At 42.9% G+C, this 14,695-nt stretch overlaps 1 protein-coding gene across 2 annotated transcripts in view; it reads right to left on the bottom strand.

Annotated features, from left to right (window-relative positions):
* Window positions 1-14,695, bottom strand: part of MAP3K5 (mitogen-activated protein kinase kinase kinase 5) — a 1,016,304-nt gene that overhangs the window by 119,936 nt on the left and 881,673 nt on the right. For both annotated transcript variants that reach the window (XM_086927404.1, XM_086927403.1), the window contains exons 20-21: window positions 10,539-10,716; window positions 4,941-4,961 (exon numbers count right to left, since the gene is read on the bottom strand). In XM_086927404.1, coding sequence (XP_086783530.1) covers window positions 4,941-4,961; window positions 10,539-10,716 — 199 coding nt within the window. The remainder of the gene's footprint in view (window positions 1-4,940; window positions 4,962-10,538; window positions 10,717-14,695) is intronic.

The following is a 14,695-nucleotide window of genomic DNA, read 5'->3' as shown; positions in this document are numbered from 1 at the left end:
AGAACACCCGCCAAATCCCCTGCCAAAAACGTGATCGTCGACACAGTGCTTCTTGCTACAAGAAATATAAAAACATGAAAAGTATTTGAGGTCCAACTGACCAAGCCTCTACTCGTCTTTTGTTATTTGAGGGGTAGTAAAGAATGCAGATAGGGGTAAGGATTTCCCTGAGTGAAAGAAAGTCATGAAGGTGAAACATTTGGTCATAGCTCAAATGTGCTGGGCTCGTTGCGGTAGAGAAAAGGCCCAGAACGGAATTGTGTTCAAGACCGTTCCAATGAACAGAGGTCTCAGTGAAGGAGTTTGTTGTAACTTTAGCTTGTTGATATGGAATGTCACCAATGTAAGGAGGCTTGGCATAGTCTGGAGGTAGTCTATGGCTGACTGACTGAGGCAAGCCCACTTTCAACAGAGAGTCACCAAGGAAGGGGAAGACTAGTATGGGCATTGACCACCACCACTGCGTTCATGAACATCAGAGGGGCACTGGTGAGGCTGAAATAGGCCAGCAAGCTGAAAATATGTCTGGTCTACCTTGAACACCAGGTAATGTCTGTGGAACTGCATAAGCATCTTGCAGGTCCAAGGACATCTTCCAGTTGCCGGGGTCTAGGCAGACAGGATCTGAGCTACCATGAGCATTCTGAATTTGTCCTTCTGTAGAAAGGCATTTAGAGGACACAGGTCCAAAATGGTCTAGAGACCCCATCCTTTTTTGGCACAATGAACTAATGTGAGTAACAACTCTCTCTTCTTTCAGAGCCAGGTACCCTCTTGATAGCACCCTTAGAGAGTAATGCTTGCAACTCTGGATAGGAACGCTTCTGAAATGCTCTCATCAGTGTAGGATGTTTGACGGGTGAAGAGAAAAGGCAGGGCATTGCCATGCTGAACGATTTGTAAGACTCAGCTGTTGGATGTGATGGATCGCTACCAGGGAAGGAAGTGCTGGATCCTGCCCCACTCTGGATAGGCATTCACCACTAAGGGCAAATCACTGCGGTGTGGGGCAGTCTCAGCATGTGAGGAAGAACGGGAGGACTGATGCCCTTGCTGGCTTGAACGGTGCCTGCCAGACTCACATTCACAACTTTGAAAGGACAGAGGTGACTGCTGAACTTCTTGAGGAGACTCTCTTTGCTAACATGCCAACCCTCTGGAACAGCCTCTAAACTTTTTGAATCGGTGCAGAAACTGTTTGGCGGGGGTTCAACAGACCCAGGGAGCATGCTGTGCCTCTACTTTCTTCAAAGCACTCAAATACCAAATCTGCCTTTTCACTGAGAGACATTAAAGGCAGATCCATGAAAGAGGCTTATATACCAGCGGAAGTTCCTGTGATGGGTATGGACGTGTCTCGAAGAAGCAAACAACTGGTGCCAACTGCTCTCCTCAGGCAATCAGAAGTATCTTGCACCCCAGTTTGGAGAAGTTGTGGGGAGCAACATTGGATTTCCTCTACTGGCTTAAGGCTGAACCACAAGGATCCCTGGAGAAGGGTGATTAGTAAGAACATCAGGGTCACCAGAGCTGGTCTGTGACACCTGACCACTGGCCTATTCACTGGAGGGCAGGAACAGGGTTTTGACCAAGTTGACATCTAGGTATAAATGAGGGCCTCATTTAAAGTGAGCAAAACCTCAGGCGTGGCTGGCACAGGCTGTAAAAGTTATGTGAGGATATCTATTTTGGACTCTGTTGGAAGAAGTAAATGCAGGCTGCCTGCTCAACCACCATTGCAAAGGGGGGGCCTTTTCTTCTGTGGTGATCCAAGTAGCGAGCCAAACCCTCCTCAGGAAATGTGTCAAGCCCACTGGTCCTTTATAAATCAACATAAAAGGTATCACCTGTATAATGAGGAACAAGCAAACCATCTCAACCCCACAATCATGATCCTCATCCTGGTGTGCCCCTTGTTCAGCATCAGAGCGAGAAAGATAATGGAGGCTATTCGGCAGCGTCTGCCCTGGTAAAGGGACCGGGTCAGAATCAGGATATAGGACGACCAGTTGCACTTTTGTATTCTGGTAATGCAACATTGGTGGAGATCGAGTCAGTTGAGTGTCCGACACCAGAATAAGCTCCAAATACTGGGGCCTATGGCGTCAGTTTTTGTATTAACGTGGAAAGGCCCTCAAAGGTGTCAGAAGCTTGGACCAAATTTGGTACAAGGAATGAAGTAGTTCCCAAGGAGTCATATGATGCCAAGGATATATTCACCGGTGGTGACCTAACTGGGGGCCCTTTTGGATCATTGGGGTCTAAAGACGCACTAGTGGGAACCGGAAGCACACCAAAAATCTAGAGAATGGCCTCCATAAAGACCTCAATCTGCTGCAGTGTCGCCGATGGTCTGGTAACTCTGGGTGCACTAGAATCAGCTTACGAATTGACTCCATGACATGAGACTTTCTCGGTGAATGACTCACATCATCACAAACTGGTGCCTTTTCTTTTGGTTCAGAGTGAAGGGATGATGTCGAGTCCCGCTTTGTTTCTTTTGTTTGCACTTAGACTTACCAGAGTTCTTCGAGTCTGCAGTAAGTCGATATCTTGAACAGCCTCAGCAGTGTGATCAAGAAATGTAATGTAAATGTATGTGTTTTGTAAAGCGCACTGCTACCCTGAGGCGTTGTGGTGCTGTAGACCGCTGGGGAACCCGTCCTGGCTATCCCTGTGAGATGGTCCCTACTGGGTATCTCCAAGGTGAAACCAGGCATCCCTGGCGAATGTGGGGGGCCGTTGTAGAGATGAGGTAAGCTAATGCCCAGAGTTGCCGAGTGTGATCCCTGGTTAGAGTAGGCACCGAGGCGAGAATTATCAAGTCCGCTGACCCTGGTCCATGACCCTGCAGTGTCGGGAATTGAACACTGGTCCCGGGCCGTTCTCTGCTTCCGGGTCTGCCGCCTCTAACCAGTGAGCCACACCACTCCACTGTGTGCATCCGTGACTTGAATCGGGCCATGCACAAAGGCTGCAATGACTTCTTGTGTTCAGCGACATACAGCGTTGCTTCCTGGTACTAGATCGGGTGTATGAGAGCACATTTAGTTCACAACTTCAATTCACTGCTCAAGCCCAACACCATGCGCAGGTCTGTTACCGACATCAGCAGTCGTAGCATGATTTGAACCATCTTAGTTTTAAGTGGAGGCATCATGCCCTTGAACACTGAAATTGAATTTAGAAAGCATTAGAAAACAAACAAAATTGGGAGTGTATCTGGATCAGAAGGTGCACAAAAAAAAAAAAAAAAAAAAGAACTGACAGCGTGCAGGTCTGGCCCTTATAAGATGGTCTGCTCCATCACACGTGGGGCGGTATAGAGCAAACGCAGAGCAGCAACGCGCCACCTAGCAGCACGCAGCAGCACTGCTGAAGAAAAGTTTCTGAATCCAGGTTGGAGCCTGAGGAGTATCTTAAGGTGGGGAATCTTCAATTAAAAGTATCCCTCAGAAACACTATCTTTCACTAACCTACTCAGTGCTTTAAAACAAAAACAGTTGCTTTTTCCTGGTTTCCCTATAGTGTTTTTATTCCGTTTGTAGTGGTGAAAAAAGTCTTCTGTGTGATAAAACTGTGTTTTCTTACAAAGAGTTTCGATTCCTTAATCTAGGAGATAAGAAGCAGGATACAGAATGGAGGATGGAGTGCAGGGCACTTGCTTAAGGTATCCTTTTACCTATCTAGGCAATACATTATCTGGTCAGTGAATAGCGATGTGGCAATCTTAATGGCAGGATGAACGAGGAGGAGAAAACCCCCTCTGTTGGAAATCACTAATTCCAAGTTACTCATTGGCAGAAAACTAGAAAATGCTTCTTGCCAGCACAGTTGAACTTTTAAAATACCAAGAGGCAGGACAAAAACGATTAGAGTCACCTAAAACGAAGTGTTTTTTCCTAGAAGCAAGCACTGAAAGCCTTATTTACACGGAAGTTTGGGATAATTTTCAGGTTTAAATGTACCTTTCCTTATTTCTTCTCTTAAATGTTCTTATTGTATAATGTATTTCTCTTAATATCACATCTCTAAAGTGCAGGGGTGTATCTTAATATTAAAATATTGTATAATGCTGACATAGAGAGAACTTGCTTCTCTGGGTGACCTCTAAAAAAACAGCTGGAGTCGAGCAGCGTTGTTTCTGGGAAGACCTCAAAATAAGAAAATACTGTGGTTAGTTTATGCTAATCCCCACAAACTGAAGTGTTCTCTCCATAAAAGCATACCAGGTACCAGGAATATACTTTCTTTAAAATGTAAACTACAGTATAACTTATGAAATATTAAAATAGATATAGAGTACCACGAAAGGAAATGTACGTTAAAAGGGCCTTGGTCTGAAAGGCACTTTTGCTAGGAATAAGATTATTGCGATCACAGTCATCCATGTTTTTATGGTAGATGAGCAGTTGGTTACAATAAAGTTATGGATTTCCTGGTTTGCAGGTGAGAAGAGTGTTAGTGTTTCCTGAGTGTTGACAGTAGCCTGTCTAGTTCTGCTGTATATTAATTGCCTCATCTTTCTGCCTTTTAGTTAATCTGCTTATTTTACTCAACAGAGGACATTTGCAACAATGCACATACCCCTAGATGTGGCGGCCACTGACTGACACGCCCAGCACGGCCCTTTCACCTCATGTTTGAAGTAACGGAACAGAATAACCTACCCTGTTGCAACTAGCTTTTATACGAGCACAGGGCCCTACAGTCAAATTACTAAAAACACGTTCATAAAAAATAAAAACCCACAGATTCTCAGGCAGCAGAGACTATTTTCAGCACAGTGAACAATTTGCAAAGTGAACAATCAAAAATATGATATCTATATTAAAACAATATCATTATAAAAATGCATGAAGCAACTATTGCTAAGTAGCAAAACAGATTCCCATTAAAAAGCAGAGCACCAAAGCCAAAAATACATTTCTGTAACTCACCATTTGACCCAGAAGTAAGAGCTGTGGAAATAAGGGCAAAGAAACATAATATTAACAAACTTGTAAAATTAGCACTGACATTTCTATTTGTGAACATGTGGAATACTGGTAAATTCACGAAGAAAGCAATTGTAAATTGAAAAAATGTCTGACTGTAAAGGTTTGGTTTCATCTTATTTGTGGTAACACGACAGAACAGTTAATTTTCTGGTGAGCCTGACGCTGAAGGACGCATGTGGTGGAGGATCGCATTTAGCTAATTACCTCATATCTGTTCTGCACTAATGATAATGAGCGTAGTCTCTGATACCGTCTCAACCCACTATAGCCTTAAAGCCTGCTGTAGCGGGCTCTACCGGCCATTAAAGACCCGCTCCAGCGTTAAAGTGGGCCTTTAACACAGGAGCGGGACTTTAATGGCCGACAGGGCATGCTACTGCGGGCTCTAAGGCTATTAGAACATTCCACCCCTAAAGGGCAGAATGTTATATTTTTGTAAAACAAAGGCTTCAAGGAGCCCGAGGGGGTTGAAATCTTCTCGGGCTCCGCGAGCCCTTTGTTAAAAATTGAAATGTTCATGCTCCGGGCTGCTACCGGCCATTAGAAGCCCGGAGAACTCCATTGTTTTTAATGGAGCTCCCAACATTTCAATTTTCTAACTACCCTTAAACACTTACGGGGTAGAGTGCTGTCCCTTTTCTCCATGATCTGAATGGGAGATGGTGTGTGTCCTGCCTGAGGAATGATAGTGAGCGATACTTCGTGGATGAGGGGCCTCCTGCAGCCCTCGGTGGTAAGATATTGCTTAACACAATGTATCTTGCTTGTATCCCTGTTCGGATTTGTAACCTTCAGGAACTGTCACCTTAACCGCTGACTCCAAAAGTAGAGCAGGCTCCATCACACTGAGTGCCAAGCTCATTTACTGGGTCTTTCAGTACAAGTGCAGTTTGCACTCGCACACTGTGGAAAAGCTGGGGATCACTTTTAGATATTGTGGGGGTGAGATCCAGTTTGGTCCTCTAGCATAAATGTGAACCACCATCATGTAGTCTCTCATGTGTAATCACTCATTCTAAGTGGCTCATGAACTCTCATCAGGGTCTTTTCCTCTCAAAAGCTTGGAGGGAATATTTCCAGGCAAGGCTCCCCTTTGAAAAATAGCTCTGTGGTGCCCGAAATTTCCAGTCTCATACCTGTATCTCCTTCTGAAGCCTCCACTATGGACTCATACACTGGAACATTCTTACAACAGTAGGCAGACTTCATGCACTTTTCTTTACCTGCCTAGCGAAGTACACATCAAACGTTTTGAAAACAGGCCCTGTTCAGACATGCTATTCAGACGAAAACGTATATATGTATGTTTTTTCTATGGCACAAACATGGTAAGTAGGACACTCCTCTTGACAGTAATCGCTCCATGAAGTGACAGGTCAATGCAGTCCCCCTCCTCCTGCTTCCACACCCTCCGCATGTTTGTAAGATTTTCAGATGGTTTCCCGTCAACAACGGAAAACAGTGCCTCAAGCCCTTGTTACCAGCCGACTGGAATATAGAAACACTCTATACACCAGAACAACCTCTCATCTCCACAAACGACTACAGACTATACAGAACACTGCAGACAGACTCATCCTCAACCTCACTAAATGGACCAGTATCACCCCCCACCTCAGAAACCTCCACTGGCTACCCATCCAGAAGAGATGCCAGTGCAAGCTGCTGACCCAAACCTATAAGGCCTTCCACAAAACCAGACCCTCCACATTAACCATCGCCTGACTTTCCACCAGCCTACTAGACAACTCAGATCCGCCTCCCTTGCACATGTACCCCGCATTCGGCAGAGCTGCAGCGGAGGTCGCTCTTTCTCTTACCTTGCTGCGAAGTCCTGAAACAACCTCTTGCTCCACCTCCCCCTCACTTATCGTCTTCGGGGAGGGAGTCAGGACCTGGCTCTTCGACTAAGGCTCCCCACTCATCAGCACCTGGATACCCACTGGGGTGCCAATTTGTGCTATGCAAATACCAATTGATTGAGTTATACAGTTTGGAGTGATAGGATGGAATTTTCCAAAGTACACTTACAACACTACAGAGGTGAATTAGAAGTCAATGGTTGGTTATCCACCCACGTTTATGCCATTTCAACCATTGGCACTTAATGGGACCAACAAGAGCTTATATATACACACAGGACAGCAAGGCCACCGCATTCATTGATGTTACAGATACTGTTTCTAGTCCTGTGCATTCTTGTTACAATCTAATGCCTTCTGGGTTTGTGGTCTTGGTTTGCTTTAATTGACTCAATGTGGCCAAACACCTGACAAGAACTGTATGAAGGTGAAACGCACACAACTGAAAAAAGTGTGCATGATGACACGGCAAGCAGTGGCCACCCTAAAAGAGGGCATTCACCTACCTAACAGTGACACATACCTGCAATCCTAACATAGCAGGCGCTCTGTAATTCACTCTGCAAGTAGAAGCCCTAACATGACAAAAGCCAAAATTATAAATGCATATATGAAGAAGTGATTATGGAGTACCTAAAGTGATACCATCTACTTTATCTTGTACGGACAATTATAAAATAACTTTATAAGAAATACCAGAATAAAGAAATTAAATCTGTAATAATAACCTCCCCTTTACACATACTGTAACCCAAACAATAATACTCACCCTAACCACAATACTTACTCAGACCTAAACCATACCTCAAACCACTACCTGTAGACTATCCTTAACAATAAAAAGTGTAACCTTATTCTAAGTGATATGCAGAACCCTATCCCTTGCTTAAATTATCAATACCCGGTTTTCTGGATTAGTGACTGGTCGCCTATGATTAAAAGAAAAATCTTGTAGGGTGCTGATAGAAGACAAAGATTACTGATCTATTCCTAGCGGGAAAGGCCCTGATTTCGTAAGTAAGTGGACTCCCCAGATGGAGCCCCACAGGTTATGGCTTGGTAGCATTTTGCTGAAACAATTAAACCAACGATTCATTCAAAAGATAAATTCAAGTGGCTAGACATAGGAGTACAATTCTGTTGCCTGAAAGAGACAGGAAGGGCAAGGGAAGAGCCAATCACACTGTAGGCAGGTGCTCGCTGGTAGGTTTGACGCAAACTCTGTCAATATCAGACCCTGGATCCGCTCAAGTGGCACAGTCACAAGTCAGGCGTGTCCCTCTGGAACAAGGACACCGAAGCAACAAGGCTAATGTTACAGGCAAGCCTGTAAGATGAGTCAGTCACATGTCAGCCTTGTGAATATGAAACAATATAGGGATGCGAAAGAGCTAGACAATGGTCGTACTTCTGTAAGGCCACTGGAGCTGGAAAAGGTGTCCACAATGCATGTACTTGTAGATCTGAAAGGCTGCTAAGAACTTGGAAAAGTGGCAGACGGTCTGTTCTCTACTCTCGCTTGTTTTAAGGGCTTTCTTCAATTCTCTCTCTCTAAGTAACTCTCACATTTGGCATTGGGTTAATTAGCCATCGGAGATACACCAAAGGCTGACTGCTCATGGAATCTTCACTAACCAGGGAGTATGGTCCACACTGATGTCAATGTTAGCAATGTGCACAGACGTGAAATAAGATGTTAAAGCTCACAAGAACCTCGAAATGATTAAGATGGGGGGGGGGGGTAGTGTTTTATAGGAAAATTCACTCACTTACATCATATTTGGGTGATAGTGTGCTTTACAAATACACATTACATTACATATGGTCTCCCACTCCAGCACTTATGAGACTGTCATCTGCAATGAGATTACATTTTCCCATGATTTTAAAGCAGACAAAAAGAGGGTGGATCAAAGTGTTAAACCTAGACAGGTTAGACTGTCAGAAAATAATGGAAGTTCTGCTAAGTTAACCAGAAGATTAAAAACAAAAACAAAAAAGCTAAACACTCAGATCAGCCTGTATTCGCAGTACATAAATGAGCAGCTTAAGATGTTTTTAACTAAACAGAAAAAGGTGAAAGTTAAACAACAACTCGTTTACAGAGCCAATTACAGTCTCAGCCTAAATACTCATCTGCCAAAAATGGCAATAGGGGAACACGTCATCAAGGTTACTCCCTCCAGGAATATTTTAGGAAGGGGCAAAAAAAAGTCCACACTTACCAAGCTCTAAAGCAACGAAGATGAGAAAGAAATACAGAAATGAATTTAAAATGCACAGATTTATTTTAATGCATATATGGTAAAAAAACGATATAAATCGAACCATGCATAAATCTTTCTGAACAATAATAATATTGCAGTATATGTAGCTACAGGAGAGTATACATTCTTGAACATGGGATTTATGATGCACATGTGTCAAGGGAACACATTCCATGTTGGTCTTCTGCACTTGTGAGTTTAACAACACACATTTCTTAAGGCCATTATTAGTTACTGTATTTATAGACAAGGGTATAAAGTCATTGAATGACTTGTCTCGTTAGTGTTTTGTGGAGGTTGTATGACCACAGTAGAAGTCCTTGAAGATTTAAAAGATAGAGTCTAGTTTTCTCTTGCCCGACAAACGCTACATGGTGGCAATTTGGGCACTGAAGACACCTGTCAAGTACTGATATAAGGAGTTTCCAAAAATATATATTAGTTCATAAAAAGTGTTACAAAGAGGGCTTGGTTTAGTGGAATTATGTAATAAGGATACGGAGAGGCTCATCAACCAGGTAGATAACTTTGAAGAAGGAGGGCATGGGATTGTTTTAGCAGGAACACTGATGTAATCTTCGGGATGATGAGGAAAAATCTTGTTTTTTTTAGGTTGAACCTGGGCAGGGCATTCGCTCCTCTGCGAGGCATGCTGTATTAGAGTATGCACTTGTTCTTCGCCCACTCTCCACCCATATTTTTCATTGGCTTGTGTCTTTGTCCTTTGTAAATGCTGGCTTCTTATTCAGTAATCAGCTTCTTAGTCCCTCCTTAGTACCGCCTTGTCTTCATTTGTAACCTCCCACGGGGAATGGCTCTTTTACTTCTGTTGTTACACCATCTGTGTTCTTTAGTCTGTGAGCACTATTTCTTTAGCGAGTTTTGTCTTACTGTAGGCACGACGTGCTTTGCAGCAGCATTCAGTGTGCCATGCACGCTTTCACTTTTAAAGCAGCCGGGACAATAGCGACCGACCGCTTCTCTGGAATGCCAAAGGTCTTGCATTTAGGAGAGTTTGAGCTATTGGCATTGTAAATGACAATAGCTTAAATTCTTGCAAATGCAACACCTATTGCTTTACAAATATATGTTGGGCGGTTAAACTTAATAGAGGCCACGCCCCTCTCTTTAGAAGTGGCTCATCGAAAGAAAGGGGCGTGGCCTCTATTAAGTGCAAGAGCGGAATGGGGCGCTTGGAAACAAACAATATTTGCAATTCGATAGGTCTCGCATTTGCGAGAATTTAAGCTCTTGACATTTACAGTGCCAATAGCCCAAAGTCTCGTAAATGTGAGACCTATTGCATTGCAAATGCTTGTCTCTCATGGTGTGATTACATTTGCTCTTTTCTTCCCTTTGCACCTTTTTCCTCATATTAAACAATATCAATGTAGGTTTCATGTCCTTACCCGAGAGTTTCAACTGTGACTTTCTTTTCCTGCTGGACACAGTTAGGAACTCGTCACTAAGTAGCTCCACAGATGATGTTCGCTTCACAGGATCCGGCTCAAAGCAGCGCAGCAGGAAACCCTTGGCTTCAGCAGACATGGATTCTGGAATTTCAGGGTGAATTTTAAACATTCCCACCTAAATATTAAAAATGAGAATTGGAAACCTATTGCAAGCATTCAGCATAACATATCCTGTTTTCCAATTAGCATGAATTCATATTTACAGTAACAATCTCAGGAAAACTAGTTCAATACACAAGTCTCAATCTGTCACTGGGCAGAAAATGGATGGCCCCCAGGGCTACAGAGCGAGTGCAAAGCAACATGTTTGCACTTTATAATCCCATTAGTGGGTTAAAAATATGCCTTGATTATTAGTGTGAAGCAGAAAGCTCCCCCTCCTCTGGTATCCTTCGCTAATTTTTAACTTCATGAAATTTCAAATTTGTTCAAAGGATACCTTTTACAGTGAAAATTCTAAGCAGCTTTTATAACTAAGGGTCAGATGTATGACCGTTTTCTAGCATTGCAAATGGAAAATTAGGCAGCTTGCAACCACTAAAAAGGGCTGTAGCATGTACAAGCCCTAATTTGCGAGTCAGTAACCTATTACCTACTCGCAAAATAGGGTTTGGAGTCGCTATTAGGTAGGGGCGTGCAGAGGGCTTCACTTCCTAATAGAGAGTCACAGGGGGATGTACAATTGTTTAGCGACCGCAAATCCAGTCGCAAAATAATCACAGTTAATATGCTAGTTGCAAAGAGGAAACTTTCCCCTTTGTGTTTGGCAGTGAAAATATTTTTAAGAACATCCAGTGGTCCCACAGACCACTGCCGGCCCTTCAAAAATGAAAGGAAAGCTTTTCATTTTTTTCATTTAAACGCATCCTGATTTCCTTTAAGGAAAATAAGATGCATTTGGAGGAAGAAAAAAAACATTGCTTTATTTAAAAAGCAAAAAGAACAATTGATGGACAGAATGTTGAACAATGTAAAACATTCACCCCAGTACAGAGATCTAGGCCTTAATCCATCGTTTTCTTGCTCCCCATGCCAATCCAGTTTAAACCCAGACATATGATAATCAGTCTTGAACCTGTTCCCAATAGGAGCAGTCCAGCCCAAACTGGCAGGCCAGGTCCTCCCTGTATGTGAAACAAGCATCCTGGGACCGCTTTCGGGGTATCACCCATCATCATCGAGGCTAGCTTGACACCGGTGGCATTAAGATCACGGGACCCACATCTGGCTTACCCGTCCCACTCAGGGTGACAAATGCAAAAAGAATTTATGGATAAAATGTTGAACAATGTCAAACATTCATCCCAGTACAGAGATCTGGGCCTCAATCCATCTATTTTTTGCTTCCCATGCCTTTTTCTGTGTCTCTTTTGCTTTCTCAGCCTAAGTGCGCCAGGTATGCCCAGATGTGAGTCCTGGGCTCACTGTGCCACTGGATTCAAGCTAGCCTGGCTGATGAGGGGTGATTTCCCGGAACCGGTCCCAGGATGCTTGTTTCCGGTCCAAGGAGAACCTGGTTTGGCAGTTCAGGCTGGACTGTTCCTATTAGGAACAGGGTCAAGACTGATTTGCATATGGCTGGGTCTAAACTGGGGTTCATGGTGAGCAATAGAACAATGGATTTAACCTAGATCTCTTGACTGGGGTTGAATGTTTGATTTGCTCTGCATTCGGTCAATCATCTGTGTGTTATGTGCTTATTAAAAAAGCAAAAAAAGACATGGTGGTCTACTGTCCACAGCAGGCCACCATCCCTGAAACTGTAGACCATTCCCAATGGGTCGCAAATTGCGACCAGCCTCATGAATATTGATGAGGCAGGTAATTTACGACCCCATTGGGAATTGCTAAATGTATCTAAGCAGTATGAGCCTTACAGGGGGTAAGGACAAATCCTGGGCACTCTGGTAGGCACCTTAGTGCGTAAATATATTCAATAAAGTTCTGGATTCAATGTTGAACAAAACTTATATTTGATTTATTTCAACACATCTTATTCATGATAGTAGTTTGTTAATCATAGTTCAATGTTTCCATCGTCATATTCTGGTCATATGATCAATAAATTAAAGTTTCAGCATTCTTGTAGAATTATACATTCAAAATAATCCCCGATGCATTTCGTGCAAAGGTGCACTTCTTCAGGGGGAATCTAGAAGGTAAAAGGAAACATGTGTAGGGCGCTAATACAGGAGTCCTAAATACACAACATACACTAATGAAGAGTAGGTGATAAATAGAAAGTGATACCATGGTTAAGGTGAACATAGCGATAATATAAGGAGTGTGGGGTCATCACCGGTCTGTGAAGTGGGACGCGAGCAATGGAAAATGAAACGTGATTTAGGAGGGTCAAAATGCACTGAGAAAAGATAAGGTGTTCCAGGAAATCCAACCCGAGGTGAACGTATGGGAATTAAAAAAACGGCGGTGCTCAAAGATAGGTAATAGCTTGTGGTCGGCAGGAGCGTAAAGGAAAATCGTGCCTTCTTACCGAGTATGTGAAGATTAAACAGCATTCTACGATGTGGTCCAAGGAACCTCCGAGATAGTGTTCGTGAACCCGGAAGACGCCGAGCATGCGCGTTAGAGTGAACTATGAACGCGAAGAGCATAAAAAGTGAGGACAGACTGAGCTGAGGGGACGGTGAAAAACGCGTGTGAAGCAAATGTGTAGGAACAGGGTGGAAAGTCCGAAAAAAGTTCGCAATAATAAAAATAAGAAATAAAGGATAAAATAAAGGATAAAATAAAGGATAAAATAAAATGGTGAAACATATACAAGAAAAGTGAAAATAGATAATCAAAGTGAAGTAACAGGGAACAACATGCATGAACAGAGCAAAGGTATACATGATAAGGTGAAAAATACAATGGTGGGCATAGTGTATATTACAAAGGATAGAATAATAACAAGGAACAGTGAGATGACAGTGGTCACAAATAAGAAATCTGAGACATATAAGGAACAAAGTTAACACGCGTAAAGGGAATCAACCAAATTAGCGATTCAAGATACAAGTGGAATAATATGGATGCCGGAACAATCCCTAAAGGTAACAACTGTATTCCAATCTATCATTTAGTCCTTTAGGGTGCATGGCCAGAAGGCGGTGTATCCAGTATAGTTCACGACGTAACAAGTTTTTATTGTTGTCTGTGTGTGGATGTTTATCCACTACTTCCAAAATGAGGAAGCGAATTTGGCTGGGGTTGTGGCCATGTTGGATGAAATGAGCTGCTACGCAGGATTTGAGATTTTTAGTACGTATGTTACTGCGGTGCTCCGTCAGTCTTACTTTGATTTTCCGTTCAGTTTTGCCTACGTATGGAAGGCCACACGGGCATTTCAACATGTATATCACGTTTGTAGAGTCGCAGGTGGCATTAACTCTAAGTCGTATGGGCGTCCCTTGAGTGGGGTGTGATACACAATTTCCTGGAATGATGCTGCTACAGTGACCACAATTGTAGCATGGTATAGTGCCTTTGTAGGCAATTTGTTCTTTGGTAGGAGATTGTTTCAGCATAGACGCAATATTTTTAGAGCGTTGGTGTGCAAAAAATTGGTGGTTGGTCAAATATTTTGTTGAAATCCGTTTCAAAGTAAGACTGACGGAGCACCGCAGTAACATACGTACTAAAAATCTCAAATCCTGCGTAGCAGCTCATTTCATCCAACATGGCCACAACCCCAGCCAAATTTGCTTCCTCATTTTGGAAGTAGTGGATAAACATCCACACACAGACAACAATAAAAACTTGTTACGTCGTGAACTATACTGGATACACCGCCTTCTGGCCATGCACCCTAAAGGACTAAATGATAGATTGGAATACAGTTGTTACCTTTAGGGATTGTTCCGGCATCCATATTATTCCACTTGTATCTTGAATCGCTAATTTGGTTGATTCCCTTTACGCGTGTTAACTTTGTTCCTTATATGTCTCAGATTTCTTATTTGTGACCACTGTCATCTCACTGTTCCTTGTTATTATTCTATCCTTTGTAATATACACTATGCCCACCATTGTATTTTTCACCTTATCATGTATACCATTCCTCTGTTCATGCATGTTGTTCCCTGTTACTT

Source organism: Lissotriton vulgaris, chromosome 6 (assembly GCF_964263255.1).
Source record: "Lissotriton vulgaris chromosome 6, aLisVul1.2, whole genome shotgun sequence".
Taxonomy (NCBI): Eukaryota; Metazoa; Chordata; class Amphibia; order Caudata; family Salamandridae; genus Lissotriton; species Lissotriton vulgaris.
The sequence above is the reverse complement of the archived record's forward strand: the minus strand, read 5'-3'. Positions and strand labels throughout refer to the sequence as shown.